The sequence below is a fragment of the Echiichthys vipera genome (assembly GCF_963691815.1).
Source record: "Echiichthys vipera genome assembly, chromosome: 1".
In the NCBI taxonomy this organism is placed as follows: domain Eukaryota; kingdom Metazoa; phylum Chordata; class Actinopteri; order Perciformes; family Trachinidae; genus Echiichthys; species Echiichthys vipera.
This window is the reverse complement of record NC_139826.1, coordinates 8,282,960-8,305,446: the sequence shown is the minus strand read 5'-3', so window position 1 is coordinate 8,305,446 and position 22,487 is coordinate 8,282,960. Positions and strand designations below refer to the sequence as shown.

Below are 22,487 nucleotides of genomic sequence, written 5' to 3'. Positions count from 1 at the left end.
AGGAGTTTTATACACATGTTAAATATGCACTTATGCATTTATTAATTTGAATAAGTGTGCAAAACAAACTTAAACAGTATTGACAATTAAACACATCACAATATATCTATTTAGATCTCATCAAGGAGCACACAGATTTTGGTTTAGAACAGGATAGACTGATGTATAAAAAATACTTCAGCTCGTTTTGTTCAAATTAAGGGGGTATTGGAGGGCAGAAATTGATATACTCCAGTTTAAACATCAATTTTGATTCCATTATACAGTGGAATTCAAAATTAGAGAAAGTATTCAGTCTTTATTCTGAAATACTGTAATTTTTTATTGTTCAAAATTTGATAGAATATCAGCTGTGGCTATAGACCTTTTCAACGGAATTCCATTGCTGGGCAACAGCCTTGGTCCTTGTTAAGTAACTGATGTCATTCACATACACTGCAACAGGAAATAAACTTGAAAACATTGAAAATGATTTTGTTTACAACTTTGAAAAGGTCTATACCACTGCTGTACTAGCATGTTTTTTTAAATAACCAAGGCAGTTCAACGCACCACAAATAAAGATATCAACCAATCAGGTTATGCTGTTTGATTCTGATAATTAGAAGCCAACAACAAAAAATTTGAAAATTAGCCATCAGAGAGAGGTTGGGCATTCACAGTCTGTGATTTCAAGAATATTAAAACATTCATTAATTTAAGTCACTCAAAAAGGCCGGTTGTCCACGTAAAACAAGTGCACGAGAGGACAGGATTATGAGAAGACTCTCAAAGGGTAATTAGTTCAACACTGCAGCTGGAGTTGCTCGCAAGTTCAGTGCTGAACAGGGCAAGGATCTGTCTCTGCACACAGTGGCCCTCATTTATCAAATGAACGTACGGCAGAAAAACGTGCGTACGACCATTTCCTGGCAAACGTCTGCATTTATCAATTTGGACATGAGCGGGAGCTACGATCAAATCTCACGTCTGGTCTGAGGTCGTGTACGCAAATATGAGCCTGTGCATTTGCGGTGCAGCACAGCAAAATCTGGCTGAAAATAATTAAAAAACCTCAGCTGTCATTAAGCATAAGCAGTCACATATTAAGAACAGATCAAAACAGATTCTTAAAATGAATAAAAAAAATAAAAATTGTGGTTAGAGCAATTGATTGTACTCATGTGCGTCTGAAGGCACCATCCATGAATGATTACGCATTCATCAATCGCCAAAACTACCACTCGATAAATGTACAGGTGATTTGTGATGCCAAGCTGACGCTTTTAAACGTGACGGTCAGGTGGCCAGGGGGACACACACGATTCTTTTATATTTCAAAACAGCTCAGCTCCAGCCCCCCACGACCCTGACATTGAATTAATTAATGAATGTGTTGGCGCACGGCTGCAGCAAGACGCACTGCAGAGCCAAAGTCATCTCCTCGGTAAGTGGCTACCCTAGATAAATTGCATTAAATCAAACAAGGTATCAGATGATTAACATCTTGGTATGGTTCTTCTAGGTGACAAAGGTATCCTCTAACGGAATACCTAATAACCCGCTGGCAAACCCCGCTACAGAGCAAGAGCGCAGGTGTTGTGCCGTATTCAGCACCCCTGCAGTGAAATGCACCCCCTCGCATTTTAGGTGATATTCTGGTCCAGAAGGCTGTTATATATATAATATAATCCCATTGTTTCTTGCAATTAATAGGTTCAAAAGTGTGTGCTTTTACTGTGGTTACCTGTATATAAGCTGGGGTGCTGAATATGGCACAACACGTGTCCAACAGTGCGCACAGGTGCACACGGGTCACAGTGGAGCGCTGCTTCGGGTTGACTGCCTCCGTTATTCTTTTCCATTCAGCATTTTTATGGGCCCCTTTTATTCCACTCTTAAGACTGCCAAAAAGCACATCTTTATTTTGCTCCATCTCGGATATCAGGATGCCCATCTCTGTGTCGGAAAAGTTTCTTTTCTTCACAGTGTTTCTCCTCTACATGTTTGACCTCAGTGGGCGAGGCCTCCGAACCAGGAATATTTAAGGGCGTAACGTGTTAATGACGATCGAATTCAGCCGCCGTATTTATCAAGACCCGCACATTCGTACGCTGAGATTGGTCAGATACGAATGTTTCATAAATCACTCGTGGGTCCTGTCATACGACCAATTCTGCGCTCAGATCTGCGCCCGTTTTCATGCAAGATTGATAAATGAGGCCCAGTGTCTCCTCGTTTAAGAGTGTTTGGACTGAAAGCCCACTCTGCAGTGACCAAACCTCTCATCAGCAGATAGAATGAAAAGGCTAGACTTGTCTTTGCTGAGGAGCATGTTGTATGGACAGAGGAGAACTGGTCCAGAGTGCACTTCAGTGATGAGACTACGTTCAATTTATTTGTGTCTGATGGGAAACATTATGTTCGGCGTAGGACTGAGAAAAGACTGAACCCAAAATGTGTAAAGAAGTCAGTTCCATTTGGAGGAGGAAGTGTCATGGTTTGGGTGATGTTTTCTTCAGCAGGAGTTGGGCATCTTGTACAGCTACATGGCAGGGTGAATGCAACTGTTTATGGGAACCTCCTTCAGCAACATGCAATACCTCCACTGGAATTGTCTCCCAATCAGCAATTTTCATGAAAGATGATACCCCTGTCACACTGCAAAACAGGTTAGGCAGTTCCTTGAAGCTGAGAATATTGAAACAATGAAATAGCCAGCCCAGAGTCCAGATCTAAAGCCCATAGAGAGTCTCTGGAAATTCCTTAGCAACAAGGTAATGCCTAAGAAACCCACTACATTTAGTGACTGAACTGTGGAAGAGACTGAAGAAGAATGGACCAAGATCAAACCAGAGCAGTGTGAGAAACTAGTGATGCCCTGTGGGCGCAGATCTACTGAAGTCATTCAAAGCGAGGGCACTTGTATAGTAGAAAGAACAAATCTTTCCACTGTGGGAACTGATTTTATTCTCAAATAAAGCACTGGCCGTGCCATTTACACAGCAGCTCTGTATGCTGTGGCAGAATAAAAGTTTAGATTCAGTTTGAATATAACATCCAGCACCTGACCATGCAAGTGCTATAAAATTTAGGATTATGACTAAAATAAATGGCAGATTTAAGCTTTGAAGTGATAATGTGAAGATGAGCATCTCTGTGTACCATACACAGGCAGGGAAACCAGTGAAGCACGTAAACATATGTCAGACCTTGGCAGAATTTATATATCACTAGAAAGAAATGGTGGTAATGGCTCCTACTAGAGGTGTTTTATGCTTAAGATATTCAAATAATTTTTAATGTTCTAGCACCAGCACAGACATATGTATTCAGCCCCCCTGTACACATACAGTACACACTACCTCTGAACATATGTGAGAGCGCCTGAACATAAAATACCATCGCACACATGTCCACTAAGCTTTCTTACTGTCTTATAGTAGTTCATTTTAACCTTCAGCTTCATTTAATAAGAAGCAGCGAGTGAAAAGTGCAGGATTTCAGTTTGGCTGGATGGAGTCAGCGTGTAATGTGGCTCACCACTGGACCACAGAAGAGTAACTGGATAATCCTTGGATTACACACATGCACGCAGACACACACAATTTCATTTATTAGCAATGTGAACTTTTTCCCTCCCGTTCGCTCTGTAAATCTAATCTGCAAACAATGTTGCACTGCTTTGCATATTAAGAAAACTTAATTACCTAGTTACCATACTGATGGAGCAGATATATTAATAGCTATACACACCCCTAAAAGGTGGATAGTCTCCTGGATAAGGGATCTAATAATAAAATTAAGGTGTTAAGGTATTTTAAATCATTTAGCAGAAGCTTTCTATTTCTATTTTTTTCTGATTTGTGAGAGATCCAGACGACTGCAAAAATGACTCTCACTCATATATTTCACATATTTCCATTGTGTTCCCTGTCCTACTCATTTCTCTTTCACTGAAACTTTTTCTGTTAACTGAGAAAAAGCTTTCCCTTTTTGCCACTTTGTTCTAAATGCCTACTCTAAACTGGAGAGAGAGCCAAAACTAGCAGCCATCTTGTGATGGGATCACACCAGCTGCAACACTAAATCACTCTCTACCCTTCTACTTCTGGCGCCCTTGCTCAGACCACCCTGAACTCTGCCTTCATTTTAATCTGAACTACACACCTGTGAAGTTTTGTGACTACATCTTGCATGGCTGTGATCACAGGCGGGACAAAATGTCCTCAAACAGAAAGATACTCCAAACCACCTCTGTAGTAGTTCCCCAGGAACACATTTTGCCATGATGACACACACCAACACACAAACACACTTGGTGAAAACAATACCAGCTGTCGTGACTGGTGGTATCCTAAAACTTTAATGGAAATGGAAAGGTAGTGTCTGTTTGTGAATGATAAATTGCAGCCCTAAATATCATATGATATATGTCTTTTGTGAATGTGGGCCAGAATAAAGATAGATGACAGGAGAGAACAAGGCAAAGACAAAGTTGTCAACCCCGAGACACAGATGGTCAATGATTGTCACTTTTTCAATTACACTTCAGAACATGAGCTCTGTAAGATCTACTCTGGGAGTGAGAGGACATGGGATGTCAGGGATGGAGAATGGGAAGAAATAAAGGAACTAAGGGAAAACAATAGAGCAATTGGAGGAGAAAAGATGAGATGGTGAAAGAATGTTGTAAAAGGAGAGATGTTAAAAAAAGTTGAGAGCGCAAGAGAAGAGATGGGAGAAAACTGATACATGTAAATAAAATAAGGCGTTAATTCAAGATAGCATTGCTTTGCTTCTAGGATAATACACTCATCAAATAAGCCATCAAGACAATTTTTTTTGTGTAACAATGTGGCTAACATTGATGAGCTCGGGGCAGCATGGTGAATGCATTATAACATCTTTTTTAACCACTAATACTGCTGAAAATAACACCAAACCTCTGCAATAGCATGATAAGAGTCCCAACACATAAAACAAAGCACCAACAACATAGTTAGTGGTGTTTATTAAAAGAGTGTTTTGAAAGATTTACCTTCCGGCCATGGTAGCTGCTCCTCTCATAGTAAAGCCCATTCAAGTCAATTACCAAATGCTACCCAAAAGGAAGGAGCCCATCGGTGCTTTGTTTTATGTGTAAGGACTCTTATCATGCTACTGCAGAGGTTTGCTGTTATTTCCAGCAGTATTAGTGGTTAAAAAAGCTGTTTTAATGCCTTCACCTTGCTGCCCAGAGCTAATCAGTGTTAGCCGCATTTGGCTGTTAGCAACTGTTTGCGACTGTCCAGGATTTCTCCCTTAATAGTGGTTACATACAAAAATTACGCCGGAATTTTACTTTAAGAGGATTGGAGGCCTTGGCCATTGTGGCTAAAACTATGTGTCATATCGTCTCGCGTTGGGATCGGATTTCGGTGGACCTCAAATGCCAAACATTGTTTATCTGCACACACTGCCCACACTACTATGACACAGAGCTGGATTTAAATCAGCAAAATATACCTTTTAACCAACTTTCAATACTGCACTTAACAACACGAACAGACACACTGCACACTTGCGCGCACACACACATGCACGCGCCCACGCACACAGTGTTAGCATACGGACGCACAGGCAAATTCATGCATTTGCATGTTATGTTGGCATTCTCCCAACGTGTGTTTATCTGCTCATGTGTTTCTGTGTCTCAAGGCAGTGAAGTGACATATCCCTTGAGCCTCAGTACCTGAGCTGTTTAATTTCTTACTGTGCATTCGTCTGTCCACATTTAATCCTGGATGAGAGCAGATGCAGAAAAATGAGTAAGACAACAAAAGAGCAACCTGTATGAGAAATTAGCTGTCTACAGAACACCAATGAAATGTCTGTCTGTGTGTGTGTGCGTGTTTGTGTGTGTGTGTGTGTGTGTGTGTGTGTGTGTGTGTGTGTGTGTGTGTGTGTGTGTGTGTCTATGCAAGCACGATGGAGGCTGTGTGTGCAATTTGTATATTGCATAATTGCTAATAAGTGTATTGAATATTTTCTTTTCTATTCAAGGCTTTCTCATCAGATTAATATACAGCTAATAAACAGTAAAGGGTGAAAGGAGGGATATTGCGGTCAGATAAAAATCAGAAAATGATAATTACAGAAAGATAATATAAAATAATTTGCGGTATGTGTAGAGCCTTGAAGATAAAAATCAACTCGACACATGAGTGAAGGTTAGAAAATAGTTGTTGCTGATTATATCCTGGGTTAATTTTGCTGTACATTCTTCTCCACCTGGATGACTGCGGGTTACAGATGGCATGGTTTGATATTCCATCTGTAATGAAGGAAACTGTTCAGCAATCTCAATCAGGTGTTCTTCTGTACGTACTCGTACAGTGAGAACGTCTTTATAAATTATTCTCATTATACTCCATTTAGTCCTTTTAAGTGCTGTACCCTATGTATTTTTGGATTCATAAAAGATACAGGATTGTGATGTACAGAAACATACAATTGACATTTTTGGGGTGAATGATTTAATAAAGTAAAGCTAATTCTTTTTACTTCTGGACAATTAAACATTCACTGATCAAAGAAAATTCAGCAACTGAGTGGTGCATGGATTTGTAGTGGTTAGTATGGTCATCATTTATTAACTGTTACATCACTCAAAAACAAACTTTGATCTTCTCCTGTAAATGTTGTATGATGTTCCCATACAACAACACTGCATTCTCAAAAATGTTTCAAGGGAGACTTACTACTTTACTGGATTAAGTTTTTCTGTGACAAATCACAAATATGTTTCTAATCAAAGTCTGCGTAGTGAGGAGGTCAAAGTGGAGGGGTGACTTTCAAGAGACTTTCACCCAGGAGACTGCTGTTCATGATGCACTCGCGGGACTTCTGCCACGGAGACTGGCCAAACACTGTCCATCTGAACACATAGCCACATTGCCATGACATAGACCTTGATTAAAATTGGTAGAGTAACTATTTAACTTTAGTACATAAATTACATAATGCTACATATTTACTAATTTGAACCCAAACCATGCTCCTTTTCTAACCTAATGTAGGAGAGAAAGCCTACTTTTATTATGGCTAAAATATATTAGTCGATGAATTAATTATGAATTAACACGACTCGTTAAAATTTAGGATTTATTTTACCTTGAAGTAAGGGCACCACACCAAAATAAGACAGGATATTTATTAAACTTTGGTGAAGGTTTAATACTCTTAGTTATTTAAAGTAATTGATGGTTTAAATTTTATCAGTCTCGTTTTGAACGTGTTAATTCGTACCACAGCCTTATCAGTGACCAACACTTTCTGCACAGAACGGAAGACTCTCACATCGACGTAAGGTTATAAACATTTATTTGACTAACTAGCAATGAGAATACAGGATAGTGCAACACTGAATAGACAAGTGAAAAAGGGTTAAATGTAGATATAAGAAGCTTAAGACCAGAGTGATTTAGACTTAGGGGCTGGTTTATAATATCACTGGCAGGCTGAAGCTAGCTCTAATCAGCCTGCCAACAGAACTCTGATCAGAATTTATTTATCACCAACGTTTAACCAAGAGTTGCGTTAAAAGGCCAACCTTACGTTGACGTTGATATTACAGTCGCCCTGGCATCTTACAGTACCGATGCAGGTTCCGTGGGTCCACGTCCCGGTGTTTGGCGGACCACGGCTCGGTTTGTAGACTGGGTCAACTGCGCGGTTGGATCGGCGGGTCTCGGCTATTCCCGTCCCGGCTCGGCTTTGGTTCTTCAGGTGGCTTGCCTCTGGAGGTGGTTTGTGGGTTGACAAAAAGGTTCTGATCGGTTCAGTGGGGCTGGAGTCGTGAGTTCGATGCAATTTGCCGGCCGGACAAAAAGGCAAAGACAGCACGAGGGGTTTAACTATACTTATAAAAGATAAAAATACGTATCGTAGAAAACTTAAAAAGTCACGCGATAAAAATAGATTAATAAACGAAAATAAACGTCTCTTGCTAACTTTGGGTTAACCAGAGAAACGAGCAGCAGGGGAGGGGGTCAGAGGTGCGAAAAGGTAGAGATGCAGGAGAGGAGGTGCAGAGCGTGGGTTTGTAAAGAGCGAGGGGTGTGAAGAGAGACAGTGAAGAGAGTTGCAGAGTGAGAGTGAGTAGCAGAGACAGCAGTCTCTTCCTTTTTTACTCAGAAAAGGGGGGTGTCTCGGTTTAACCCATCCCTTTAACTCTGAGTGAATCAACTGCTTTTTTACACCGGAATTCTAATTCTAAGATTAAACTATCTTTGGTTGATTTAACATTATTAAGCTTTCTGATGTCAAATTTAACCAAATCTTTTAGGCAGACAGTTTTAACAGATACAGATACTACACATCATCACATTATCCTAGATATAGTGACGGGCCTACACAAAATATTTCAGGAATTAGACAGAGACTTCTGCGCTTCTGAAACCACATAAACATAATCAAAACAAGATACAAATAATGCATATACTGTTACACACTTGCAAGAATGTCTTTGAACAGCCAGTTGCGATGAAACATCGAACTTCTACACAAAGTTCTGTTGTGTAGATTTTATTACTGAAAGTCCCTCTGTCTCCCAACAGAGACTGTCCTCCGGTTCGAATTGCGGTCAAATTTGACGTTGATTTAGGTTAAAAGGGGTCCTTCATCCTGGAGTTCTGGTATTTTTATTACCCTAGGAGGGTTTGAGGTTGTAAAACACCTTATCTCCTATCGGAACCAGTATAAAAAATGTCTTTATCTACGGCTCCCTTACTGTGACGCTGAGCAGACAACCAGACACAAAAACTCCTTAAACAGCACTTCCTCATGAGGTCCTGCACTAACAAAGTAGTTTTGTTGCCTAAACCTCACAACATACTGTATTTTTGTTGCATTTCACAACATTAATCACAACATTAAAAGGGCGCATGTTTCACAACATGCACTGATAAATATGTGTGCCTCAAAACATAATTGAGAATGCAGTTTTGTTGTATGGGAATGTTGTTTTTTAGGAGACACGGTTGTTTATTCAGCCTGGAAGATGTCATGGAGGAAAAAATGTGCACGCAATTTAATAATTAGTGCTTTCAATTTAATAAATTGTGCTCACAAATTGCTAATCCGTGCTCTTAATTTAATGTTGTTGTTGGCCTGAGACACCTGCCTTCAGGCTCTGAAAAAAAATCTCACGCCGAACAAGAGGAAGCCACAAAGCCACTCCGTAATGAAAAATACACTGTAGCTCGGATTTCTCTGTACTCAGGACAGTGTCTCAATCTCAGGCTTTTTTTTTGTCCAAAAGCATTATAAATTGTGTGTGTAAAGCTAGTTTGTGTGGTTTTAGTTGTTAGATGTAGACATAAACACACAGTTTTATCCAAAATCACAAAACCAGTCTCATGTATGTTGAGTTTAAACCTTTTTAACTTTGTCTTTCCACTTATGGAGAAAATTCATGTTTTGTTTTCTGCCCAGAGTGTCTCCACATTAATGGGCTTTTCATATGTTCAGAATTAGTCAGGATCCAAACGTAAATGATAGTAGATAGTGGTCTACTAATGTGGGCTTTTCAATGGCTGATGCTGATATTTAGAGAGCAGGGTGGCCAATAAACTGATATCTAATGTTTTTTTGCATTAACTATTTAATAACAAATGAGACAAAATTGCTGATCTCAAGTGAACATTTATTTAACAGTTATTGTCTGCATCAGTTCCACAAGCATCCCAAACTCGATGGAAGTAGGAGTGGGCTCTGAAGACGCCCATTGAATATTTTTTTTTTGTCCTGTAAGCTAGTTTAGCTTGTATGCTTATGTCTGCAGACATTTTTGCTAATTGGCCTCACGAGCGCAGGCATCAGCTAATGCCTATTATTTAAAAATGGCATTAATCGTCCAACTGATTAATCGGTCCGTTGCTTATGCAGTACATTGACAGAAAATTGGTCATGCAGAGATGCCATCTTTATCCACTCAAATCATTAGGAATGAAGCAGTCGTCCTCAGAAGTAACCCTGAGCTCCATCAAATCAGCCAAAGCATTTTTTATTTCACTGTAAATAAAAGTCCAGACTATGTTTTCTCTGGAGTTGCAAAAATATATGAATTCTCTTGTCAAATGTTTACTACTTAAATGGAAGACCTTGCAGTATTTGCTGTCGTGGCATTATTGTGTGTTTGCGTACATGCCTGTCCATATACGGGGTGCAACCTCTCTTTTCATTCAAGTAAATAATAAAATATGGCAGCAGATGGTATGAATAAAAGCACCTTTCAATGTATCCCTTGTACTGTGAACAGGTTTGATGGAGCTCAGTGTGTCATCGTGTGAAGTGCAGCAACAAACTATATTTGAACAACCCTATGTCTTGGAACTGTTTGCACCTATAACAATAAGGGTTGATGGTTTCACACCAAAAGAAAGACAATAATAATCAACACCAATAATGTCACATTTTTAATATTGCAGAAACCAATAAAAACAAATGTTTTCTTCTAGATGTTTTAAGGACAGGGTAAAAATGACAAGTGCTAAGACAGTTCTGCACAGTCAGCTTTACTCTCACTTTACTGTTCTTTCTGTTTCAACACTTTGTTCTTATGGAAAAATCCTGCTTCTGTTTGTTTTGTTAGTTAATAGTCAGTGTTGGATCAAATATGTTTGAAGCAAAAAATAATTTCATTATTCCGAATGGGGGAGTTAAATGGGTCACATATACATAAATGATCACAGTATAATGGCATGTTGGCAATGTAGGAAGGATCCTTTAACATGTGGGAAATGATTGAATCAAAGATGAATCAGAAAAAGGAGTTTGTTTTCGAAAATCCAAAGATTAATCTTTGTTAAAGAGATGTGACATTTTGACAGTAAGCAATAGGATAAGTAAGCACTAGGGATGCACATATTGTCAAATTCTAGGCCTGCACTGATACTGATACTTTAAATAACAATTTGGCCATTAGCTGATGTCAATGTCGATATTTTGTTTTGTTTTTGTAGTTTTTGTCGTTATTCATCCTCCCTTTTGTGCCAGGGAAACAAACAAATCTTAATTAAAAAAAACAAACAACTGAAGTTAATCAGGCCTTCATTACACAGTCTTTAATTATACAGTAAGTTCAATTCTACACAACAACCTTTAGTATAACCTTATATAACTAATATTTTTTTGAAAAACAAAACTGCTTCAAAAGCCTTTTTTAACCTCAAAACTCACCATTCATCAAGTGCAAGATGGATTGAAATCACAGCAGATAATAGGGTAATTTCATCTTATCTACAAAGCAAATATAGTCCGATACAGATGTTTGGCCAATAAATGGGTGCATCTCTAGCAAGTATTTGGATGTGTGGAAAAACATATAATAGAGAAGAGGTTACTAGTAATGTAGTGATTCTCCCTGTGGTTTTGACACTAATTACATCTGCATCAGTGAAACAGAAGGAGTGAGAGAGATAAAGCTGAAGGGGAAGGCTCTTAGAAGAGAACAACTAGAGTACCTGAGTGCAGAAAAAGATGTTGGAAGAACAAAGCACAGTAAGTGGTTCTGAAAAGGAGAGGGAGGTTGAGATCAGAATAGCATTTTTCAACTTACAAAGGGCTCTCGCATTTTTTATCTCACTGAGTAACCAAAAGCACTCACTAATTCATGTCATTTTGGCTCTTGATTTCCTCTTCTCCCAAAGGTGCCAATGCCCAGCTGAGTTCGAAGGGCCGGAGTGCCAGCAGAATAAGCACAGTTTCCATGGCAACGGTTATGCCTGGTTTCCTCCCATGATGCCTTGTTTTGAGAGCCATGCGTCGCTGGAGTTCATCACGGACGTGGCTGATGGACTGCTGCTGTACAGCGGACCCTTAGCGCAGCTGCAGGCTTGGGACCACGAGGACTTCATGGCCATAGGTAGGAGACTTCTCAATGTCACACAATTAACAAAATAGGCATTTATGTATGTAAGCAAAAGCTTACCTTAAAATGGTTTTCCCCTCAAGTGCTGCTTGCAAGTGTGCCTCTCAGCGCTCCTTTTGGGGTGGCAAATGATAACCTACAGTGAGTCGACACAAAGCCAACATGTTTGAAATGTTTGAAATAGGGCACATATATTAGAAGAAATATGCTTTGACTTCATCCTCAAAGAGACATACTGTATGTGTGCTATCTGGTTAGCCAAAGCTGCTTTCATAGCACTACGCGGTAACTCTCCGCCTCCAGCTGTCATTTCAGTGAACAAGCGTATGATGCCCATGTAAATGTGCACAAATTTTGATCTGCTGCCTTGAGTTCACTGTGCTGAACTTCAGGCACTAACCGCCCCGTGGCCGAATCTGCTTTTATAAAACCCTTTTCTTTTTGGGGGAAATGCTCTTGAAGGTAGGCTGTTGACAGGGCAGTTACTCACTGCACTATATAAGTGAATGCAGTTTGTGTGTGTTGGTACGGAGAGACTGCCCTCATTTGTCAGTATAAGACGCTGAGGGGGAGAAGCATGACAAAGCGGTAGTTGGGCATAAGAAGGCTGCTCATTGCATGATGTTATTGGCTTGGGTTAAACACTCACGTGGTGTCAAAGCCACAAACGCCTAGTCAACACAGCAAAATCCGAAGAAAAGTGAAAATCCAGGCAGAGGGCAGGGGCTCTGCAGAGACACCACTCCACGCATCTAATGGGTCATATGTGATGATTGAAGGGGTAAGAGTTCAGTATCAACTGACAATATAACTGTGTGGAAAAAGTTAAAAGCTATTACCTACTACATAAAAAGGCCCAGCCCACATATCTGACACTCAAAGCGACCTCCCAGACAAACTCAATGAGCGTTTTGGGAGTTCTGAACTGTCTCCAATGCCCCCGTTATTCCCTTCCTTCCCTCTCTACGCAACCTTTCTACATCCAGGAGGAGGAGGAGGTGAGGGCCACATTTCAGAAAAATAACAAGAGGAAAGCACCTGGCCCCAAATGGGATCAGTCCAGCTGTTTGCAAACACTGTGCTGCTCAACTAGCCGTCTTTAACACCCCCTTCAACTAGTGTACAGTTCCACAATGCTTCAAGGATTTAACCATAATCCCGGTACCAAATTCAACCAAGATCCCATGCCTCAATGAATTCAGACAAATTTCTCAAACATCTGTGGTTCGTGTTTCTCAACTACCTCAAGTCATCCATCACCCCACTCATGGACACTCATCAGTTTGCCAACAGGTCTGTGGAAGAGGCTGTCAATCACACACTTAAAACATCTGGAGTCATCCAACACCTATCCTTTTTATTGGCCTCAGCTCATCATTCAACACAATAAACCCAGCCAACCTTTTCTATAAACTGTTGAACATGAATACTGAACCCACTGGATCCAGAGCTTCCTGTGGAGAAGGCAACAGAGGGTTTAGATGAGGGGGCCTTACATCTCACCCTCTGACCCTCAGCACAGGTGCTTCCAAGGGATGTGTATTCTCACCATGGCTCTTCTCCCTCTACACATAAAGCATGACTTCCCACCAGAGCGCACTCATCATCCTCAAGTATGCGCATAACACAACTAAAATCTGAATCATGGCTAACAACAATGAAAATCAATACTGTGAGCAGACAGCCTAAAAGAACAAGAACCCTAAACAGACTGTAGACTCAACCCCTCTTCACAATAAAACATATTCAATTCCATTTTATTTATAGTGCCAAATCATAACAAAAGTTATCTCAGGACATTTTACAGACTAGGTAAATTTATGATTTACATAGACCCAACATTTCCCCCGTAGAATATGGTGGCAACGAAAACCTTCCCTATAACAGGCAGGAACGTCAGACAGACCAAGCTCTGTGGAGGACAGACATCTGTCTGCACCGGTTGGGGAGGAAGAAAAGGAGAGAGAGAGAAAAGACGGACAGATGGACAGAGAGAGACAAAGACAGACACACTTCCAGTAACTATAATAATATCTATAGTTATGTGAATATGGTGAATTCATTTCCACTATAGCCTTATTCAAGTCCCTTGGTACACACATCAACAACACACTTAAATGGAATATACACACAGAACACATCACAGAAAAAGTACATCAAAGGCTTTTTTTTTTTCTAAGAAAAAATTGAATGTCAGATGAAACCTCTTCCAGTTCTACACAGCTATCAATGAAAGCATAGACTACGGATTTAGTAGGCTACAGCAGCTTTTGACAGTCACAAAATAAACTACAGCGCATAGTCAATTCTTTGTCAAAAAACAATTATACCCCCTTACCATCTGTTGATTCACAATACTATAAACGCACAACCACCAGAGCACAAAAAAATTATCTCTTATGAATGAAGTACAATCCCAAGAAGAAAATGCCACAATGGGTAAACAGCACAGTACAGGGAAAATAGCTGAAAATAGCATGCTACTGGTTAGCCATTGTGTTAGCATTAGCTCACCAGCTACAGCAGTTAATTAACTAGCCTTGTGAGTATAGCAGATACATCACAAAGTTTGGACTAACTTTTATTCAAAGATATGCTTAGTATTGCTGTGACCATTTCTGAAACAAGAATGTACAGTCCAAATGAACAAACTGGAGCGATACACTATACCTCACCTCCCAAATGCCTTGTTTCACTTATGGCCAAACTACATGGGCTGCATACGTGGAGCGACATGGTTGTCACGAGACGCCAGCAGCAGAGCACACCCATTATATCTAATTGAAGCTGCCACGTAGGCAAGTGAATCTGTATTTTCACACATCTTTTCAATTTTTCTCTTTCTGCACGCGGATATGTGGCCCTCCATCAGATACAAAGTACATGAAACTGTGTAAAAAACCTAGTACGATGTTTTTTTTAATTATTAAATTACATACATTGTAAAAGAGGCAATGTGAGGCGGCACAGCTCCAAAACCCTGCAGAACCATTTGTATTAAAACTCAACAGCACACAGTAAGGATTGCAGCAGCCACACGCTACCGATGGAGTCTGTGTACAAGGTAAAAATGCTGAAGGCAAAGGATTGTTTGGAGACAAAAATGGAAATTCAGGACCTGAGGATTAGGCGCTGACAGTCACTCTTACACAATTGCACACACACTCAATGATTCTGATTTTATTAAAGCTTACACCCAATTAATTTTGATGTCCACTACTACTTTGATTTCCATTTAAACTAATTTGTTTTTGGACAAATGCTAACTTAGAAAAAAAAAATGAAAAGGTGTGGAGACAGTCACTCACATATTCTCCCACTAGTAATTAGGATATTTAATGTGAATTTTGATTAGAAAGTTCTGGAAATGCGTGTAAACTGAGCTCTGGCAGGTTTATATCTCTAGCTCTTAAGGGAAATGTCATATCTTTTGTTGCTGTGGAAATACTGTTAAAGTTTGAAGACTATAAAGCATGTTGAATTGAGGGTGACAGGCGGGAAATACAGACGGACTGAAACAGAGAACAAATTGTCTCGTACATATATTTACTGTTTTAATCTGAGAGACGAACGCCTCCTTGTCTCTCTCGCTACTTCTTCTCTTGCATTGGTCCTATCTCTTGGGAAAGATGCTGTTCAATCACTGCCAAAGTAATATGTGTGGGAGGTGAGGTCCGCCTTGAGAGTCGGACGTGTTGTGTATTTGTGTGTGTGTGTTCGTGTTTGTGTCCATTATAAACAGGTTTGCAGCTGAATTATTTCTTCAGCTTTGGTGGGTGTTAGGGACTGTGCATCTGAAAGCCAACCAGTGTGAGCGCAAATACTTAATGAGTTTGTGGAGTTAGGGCTGATTTGTCACAGTGCAGAGTGTAATTAGAGTCAGGCTGTACATATTTAGAGCTCTAATTAACTTGTTTCAAGGTTCACCTACTGCATGTAAAAAAAATACATCAGCAAGCCTAGACTATGCTGGAGCTTAATATTACATTTAAGTATGTGTATGCACTGTAAGTCTATTGATGTTAAAAACAGTCTTGTAATAAAATGAATTGTTGGAGGCCTTTTCCAATATTTGCAGTTAATGATAAGTGATTATTTGCACCAGCAATCTCTGTGCTGAATTTGGACTAACTCTATGCCCAATAAGGACTATTATTAAGCATTAGTAATAACATTTAAGAAGAGAGAGAGATTTTTCAACACATCTCTTATAAAACTGTGTGAATCAAATCATGGTACAAGATTAAATTTAAAATAATTTAAAACAACAACAATCATATCAGCAGATCTGAGGGCAAAAGTTCATTTTCCTGGACTATGCACAGCACACCACCATGACTCCATGTCATCTTCAAACGATCATCTTGAAAGATCCTGCATTTCTCTGTAATAGTTAAAATCAATCAGGATCCTCGCTTTGATCATCCTGCTCAGCAACAGAACAAAGTCCTAGTCCACACTGTCCTCAACAGTATATCTTCCTACTCACATTCACCGCCATCTTTGATTGACAAAGAATAAAGTTCATCATCTGGCATTTGTCTTTTTGAGTCTTTTTATATCTAAAACTTCCTCTTCCTATACTCACATACACCGTCATCTTTGATTGACCAAGAATAAAGTTCATCATCTGGCATTTTTCTCTTTGAGTCTTTTTATATCTAAAACCCAGAATGAAGGTTCTGATAGAGAAAACCTCTCCTGCCCTCCTGAACAAACAATCCAACATGGAGAAGAGAGGTAAGAGACGAGGACATTCTGTGAAACAATAAAAAACTGTCTCTACTGCCTCACAAAAAGGACAGGGTAGGGACAGCAGAATTCAGGATGGATATAAAAGAATTCACAGCTAGAATCCCATGCACGAGTCTCCAGTGGAGGTTCGCCACCCTCTCAGAGAGTGGAGGTTTGTAGAGACTCCTCTATTCAGGCCGGACCACCTCGCCCAAGGCCAGATGAGCTCTCCGCGGCAGCTGGGAATGGTGCTGCAGCTTCTGTCTATTCAGACACCTCACACAGATCTTTTCCCTTGGCCTCCCTCAGGTTCACCTCACACTGTTGGTCTGAACTGGGGCAAATGATGAGGGAGGGTAAGGGGTCATCAGGACAGGAGGCAGTTAGACCACGGATGTAGTCTCCCAGCAGATGACGCTCCTGTCCTGTCAGCCAGGCTCTCCAGTGACCCAGCAGCTGGCCGACAATCCTCTGCGATCTCCACCCCAGACCAGCTGCCAAAACTGCTGTCTCCTGAAGATCAGTCCCAGCGTACTCCACCACAGCTCCAAGAGAAGTAAAGGGTCAAACCCTTTGCCTGCACAGCTGCTTCCACACGATAAAATACAGGAATGGAGAAAAACCTCAAAGTCTTAAAATACATTAAAAACACAGAGTAACAAGAGTCCTACCTCTAAAAGACATACCGGGCAACAGCCACCTACACTTCTTCAGTATGCCCTCAATGGACTCTAAAACTCCCTCCCAATTTCTTTTTGTACATAGTTCATGCCCTAAAAACACCCCAAGGTACTTTAGCCCCCCCCACCTTCCAACTTAACCCTCCAGGTAAAACCAGCCTGTTCATAGAATCATTTTTGGTTGTAAAAGCTTCACTTTTTTTCCAGTTGAGCTTGGATGAAGACAGTTCATTAAAAACTCTACATTTCCCTCTAAAACCTTGATGTCCGCCTGTGTATTTAAAACCACCATGACATTGTCGGCATAGGCTGACAGCTTTACAGCTGCAGGAGACCCAGGAAAACACACCCCTGATAGTTCCTTTATCAGTTTATGCAGCAGGGGCTCAATGGCTAGAGAGTACAGCATGCCTGACAGTGCATCCCTGCCGTACTCCTCTTCGAACAGCAAAAGGCGCAGCCAGATCATCATTCATTTTTAATATACTTTCAACGTCACAATACAAAACCTAGATCCTAGCGATGAAACCTGGGCTTGGTCTTCAGCCCGGTCAAAAGTCTTTTCAGCCACTTCCCTGAGTCTGAGGGCCGGAGCCTTCAAAAGGACCTTGTAGTCCCCACAGAGCAAGGAGACCAGCCTCCAGTTCTTCAAGTCCTGGAGGTCTCCTTTCTTTGGGAGCATTGTGATCACTGCCCTCCTACAGCTCTGAGGTAAGAGATCCCGAGGCACCAGCATTTCCCTGCCTGGCCTAAACTATCTGTCCGTACCTGGACAAAGCGTTGCACAGGTCATCGTTTATAATGAATGGCGGGGTGTTTGAGATGGTGACCTTTTAAGACGGGTTGACGAGTGGAAAAACAGGGTAAATGTGTCTCTGAGGACGATGCCAGCCTCGACCACCTGCTCCACTTTACACACCTCATCCAGGAAGATGACCACAGCACTGTTCATTCGGGATGCTGACTTGATGCTGTCAAAACTCACCACCTTTCCCACAGCGTATCCAACCTCCTCCACTGAATTGCCGGCCTGTGGTAAAACTTTCACTGCGTGCCAGTGATTGAGCTTCTCCAGCTCCACGTGGCTGACCACAACGGGCATAATGCATTACTACCCCCCCTAACACCACCCCAAAGAAAAAACTGAAAACCCCCACTAACTACTAACAAAACAAAAACAAAAAAGACACAAAAAGATCATAATCTCTGTTGCTCATTTCAACAAGCTCACTCCATGTTCACCACACTCACACATGCGCTCAGAGAGAGAGAGAGAGAGAGAGAGAGAGAGAGTGAGAGAGAGAGAGAGAGAGAAGAATGGACACAATATGTCTCTAAGTTATGAATAGCTTTACTTACTCAGAATGTTGCTTTGTGACATTTAATATTCCGGTCTGTCAGTGTAGTTGGTGTTTGCAAACACAAACCTTTAGACTGTAAAAGAAGATGGAAGGCATGGTTTAAAGTGGAGAACACTCCTTATGAATGTGTTTCAGTTTAGAGCTGCATGGTTATTCGAAGAAAGAAAAACGACTTTGCAATATTTTTTTCTGCAATAAATATTGTGATATGAAAAAAATAGCCTACAGGAATTTTCACCTTCTAGAAGGGTCCCTGAATACAATTGTGACCATTTTAAAGCTAAATGCATCAATCTGGTGCACTACAGGGTACAGGAGATATATTAATCAATTGAACCATAAACATATTGGTTGTATAAACATATTATTGTCCTGTGCAGGTGCAATTATCCATCATGGACATATCTGTATAAGTGAAAGGTGTAAATAGTGTTTATTTCTATTTTATTAGTTTTTTGTTGGATCTTTAATTTTTATGTATTATTCAACTACTTTTCCTTTGTTTTTTATTTTGCTCTTGTGCTGCTGTAACAAGTGAATTTTCTTATCTTATTTTATATGAATGGTTAAATTCACACCCACAAACATGGAAAATGAGACAGTGTTCATGTTTCAAGATGGGCTGGGTGGTTACATTTCCGCAGACCACTTGTGCAAATTTCCTTTTGTATCAAGCAGCAAAAATGTTGGTGCATTACCTGTTTGAGTTAATTTGGCATTGCACATCATGCATTGTTACTAATGCGCATGCACACATCGCAGTGTCAATGAAACAAAATATCTTCAGTTAACACCAACTCTTTGAAGGCGCTAATAATAACACTGTAACTGCATTTGGCTAAAGCGCTAATCTTTGTGAACTGGACTTTTTTTGCAACGAGGCTCATATTACCTGACTATACTATGTGTGATATACATACAAGTATGCAAATGGGTTTAGACAGATCATCTAAGAGCCAATGTAAGCACACCCAAAATGTTGGGTCAATATTGAACCTCCTTGTTGAACTGATGATTGACAGCAAATACAATTCGATTTTGTTTTGTCTTCGAAATAAGTCTGGCCGTTTGTTAACGAACATTTTCAGATGATAATAGATGAGTATCCAGTTTTAATAAATCAGAATTAGCTTCAGGACCATCATGAAACAAACATTTTTGAAACAGCAACCACTGCTTAAACAACTAATGATCATTGTTTTAAAGTTTTAGGCAAGGCAAGACAGTATTTAGAATGTTTTTGCCCCCAACACTGTTAATAATCCACCCACAAAACACAGCAAGGGATTTCTGTGTTTGAACACGTAATGCACAAAGCCATCTGATTTACAAAAAATATGTGTCTCGAATGAACCTCCATCATCTCAGATATGAACAACACTAAATGACCGTTATCGGATTTTTAATAAAAAAGGATATTATTGGCACCAACTATTGTAGTAGCCCACCTAATACTACAGACTGTATACCTCACTAATCATACAAAGTACACATGTGATTTTTTTTCAAGCATATTATATATGAGATTGAGCAAATCAAGTGAGATATGAAATCCTGAATCAAACATGCTGTGAACTGAATGCAGATGTCCCATTGCAACATTATTTTATTACGAGTAGCAGTGCTATATAGATTAATGTGTGAGTATGTGGGGGAGGGGTTACCTTATCTGAACCATTACCTCAAGTTGAAATTTTAGTTTGAACATCCATCCACCGATCTTCAACCACTTCCTGGACAGTCTATTGCACGGCACATAGAGACAAACAGAGACAGACAACCATTCACACTCACATTCACACCCAAGGGCAAATTAGGGTCATCAATTACACCTGCATGTCTTTGGACTGTGGGAAGAAGCCAGAGAACCCACGCTGACACGGGGAGAACATGCAAACTCCACACAGAAGGGCCCCAGCCGGGATTCGAGCCAGGAACCCTTTTGCTTTGAGGCAACAGTGCTGACCACCACACCACATAAACAGAGCAGATTCAAGGGAACAGAAGCAAAGAAGACATTTGTACAACCTGAAGTTCTTTTGGATTTATGAATGTCAAGAGACACGTGAGAAGCCGCTAATACACCTCCAGAACTTTCATTTTGACCATATCGGTATCGTGTGAGTTTGTATTTGTGTGAGACATTGTTTGCCTTGTTTTTAAGCACTGTTTAGGGATGCTACCGATTGAGTATGGTCATATTTGCCACCCCATCACACACATATGTCATCACTGAGACTCTCAGCTTCTTATTGAGATGCAGCACCTACTCACCCACCCTTTAGGGCAGCTGTACCAAACCTGCTGTGGAGACCAGAGGTTTAAGGTGCTCAAACCAAAACACACTGGAAACATGGCTGTGTACATCATCCAATCTTCGGCCTTCGGGAGAGAGGAGATTACGTTGTTATGGCACAGCTGGTGCAGTTTGTGTGTGTACCTGTATTTGGGATGATAATCGCCATAGCTTAACTGACCTCTGGTGTTCTAGGTAAGATCAGAACATTGTGTGTTCCCTTAAATCTATATACTTTCTTCAGCATGTAATTAAACAATGAGTGCTGCGGCCTTGTGCTTACAGCCGAGAGGAGATTGAGTGCAACAGCACAACCATGTCCCCGATATTGCTTTTATCCAACAGTTCTACAACAAATTATACTTGATTTGTTTATTTGATCATTTATTTGGCTCTGCCAACAAAGTAGGTCCACAGCAAGACTGGGAATTGACTGTTACACAAACACAAACATTGTCCTGCACAAGAGCTTGCTTCTTTGTGTAAGTTAGGTCTATTTAAGATAAAACTTACTTTAATAACAACCAGTAAACAATTTGATTGGTCTGTTGCATGTGCTTCTTAACAGACTGAAGGTCAATGTTTAGCTTAGATTTTGTTTGAGTTCTTTATAATGCACTCAAATGTAATTTGTGGAAATATGTTAACCTTTGCGGATCTTTGCAAAGTTTATTACTAGATAGGTTACACGGTTTTGTTGAATGCTCAATTCTAATTGTTCGATCACAGCATTCTATGGTCTGTTATTACTTAGTAGACCGTTGCTATAGACGCAGTTAGTCTGTTTGATCGATTGTGTCAAATCTTTCTCTCAGTAAATAGCAGTGCAGCAAGCGGGATAATGTCCAGACAGTTTTTTCCGTGTAACAACTATTAACAGAGATATTTGGGACAGTCTCTAACTGCCAGACTTAGCCAACACTGATTAGCTCGTGGCATTAGGGTAAAGGCATTAAAACAGCTTTTTTCACCACTAATACTGCTCAAAATAACACCAAACCTCTGCAGAAGCATAAGTATCCCTACACATAAAACAAAGCACCAACAACATAGTTAGTGAACCCAGAGTTTACTAAAAGAGTGTTTTGAAAGACTTACCTACTGGCCCCGGTACCAGCTCCTCTCGTAGTAAAGTCCATTCAAGTCGAATACCAAATGCAATTCAATTGGAAGGAGCCCGTTGATGATTTATTTAGGAATCGGTCACCTCTTCCAATTTATTCTGGGGACATGGAAAAAAGATGTATGTAAGTGCCGATAAAGACCATGGGATAATTTTGGGATGACTTGGCGCCGGAATTACACTTTAAGGGAGACAAGTTACAACTTGCTACTACCTGCAAAGCGCAGGTCTGCAACATTCTGAAACCTGCCAGTTCACACAAATGTGAAGAGGCGGTGTAGCATCCCCGTTCCAAATTTTTAAGGCTTTTCTTCATAGCTGGATATTTGTAGAGACATAAAAGATAAAAAGAGGACAGAGATAGTGACATACTTGGTACAGCTGCATTTCCAGTAGTAAT

General features: G+C 40.3%; 1 protein-coding gene across 1 annotated transcript in view; it reads left to right on the top strand.

The window, feature by feature from the left end:
- The window catches only part of LOC310947763 (neural-cadherin), a gene marked incomplete at both ends in the record, with an annotated part of 416,747 nt that overhangs the window by 304,470 nt on the left and 89,790 nt on the right, over nucleotides 1-22,487 (top strand). Inside the window, one exon of the mRNA XM_083914685.1 lies at nucleotides 11,673-11,887. Within this exon, the coding sequence (XP_083770811.1) occupies nucleotides 11,673-11,887 (215 nt within the window). The remainder of the gene's footprint in view (nucleotides 1-11,672; nucleotides 11,888-22,487) is intronic.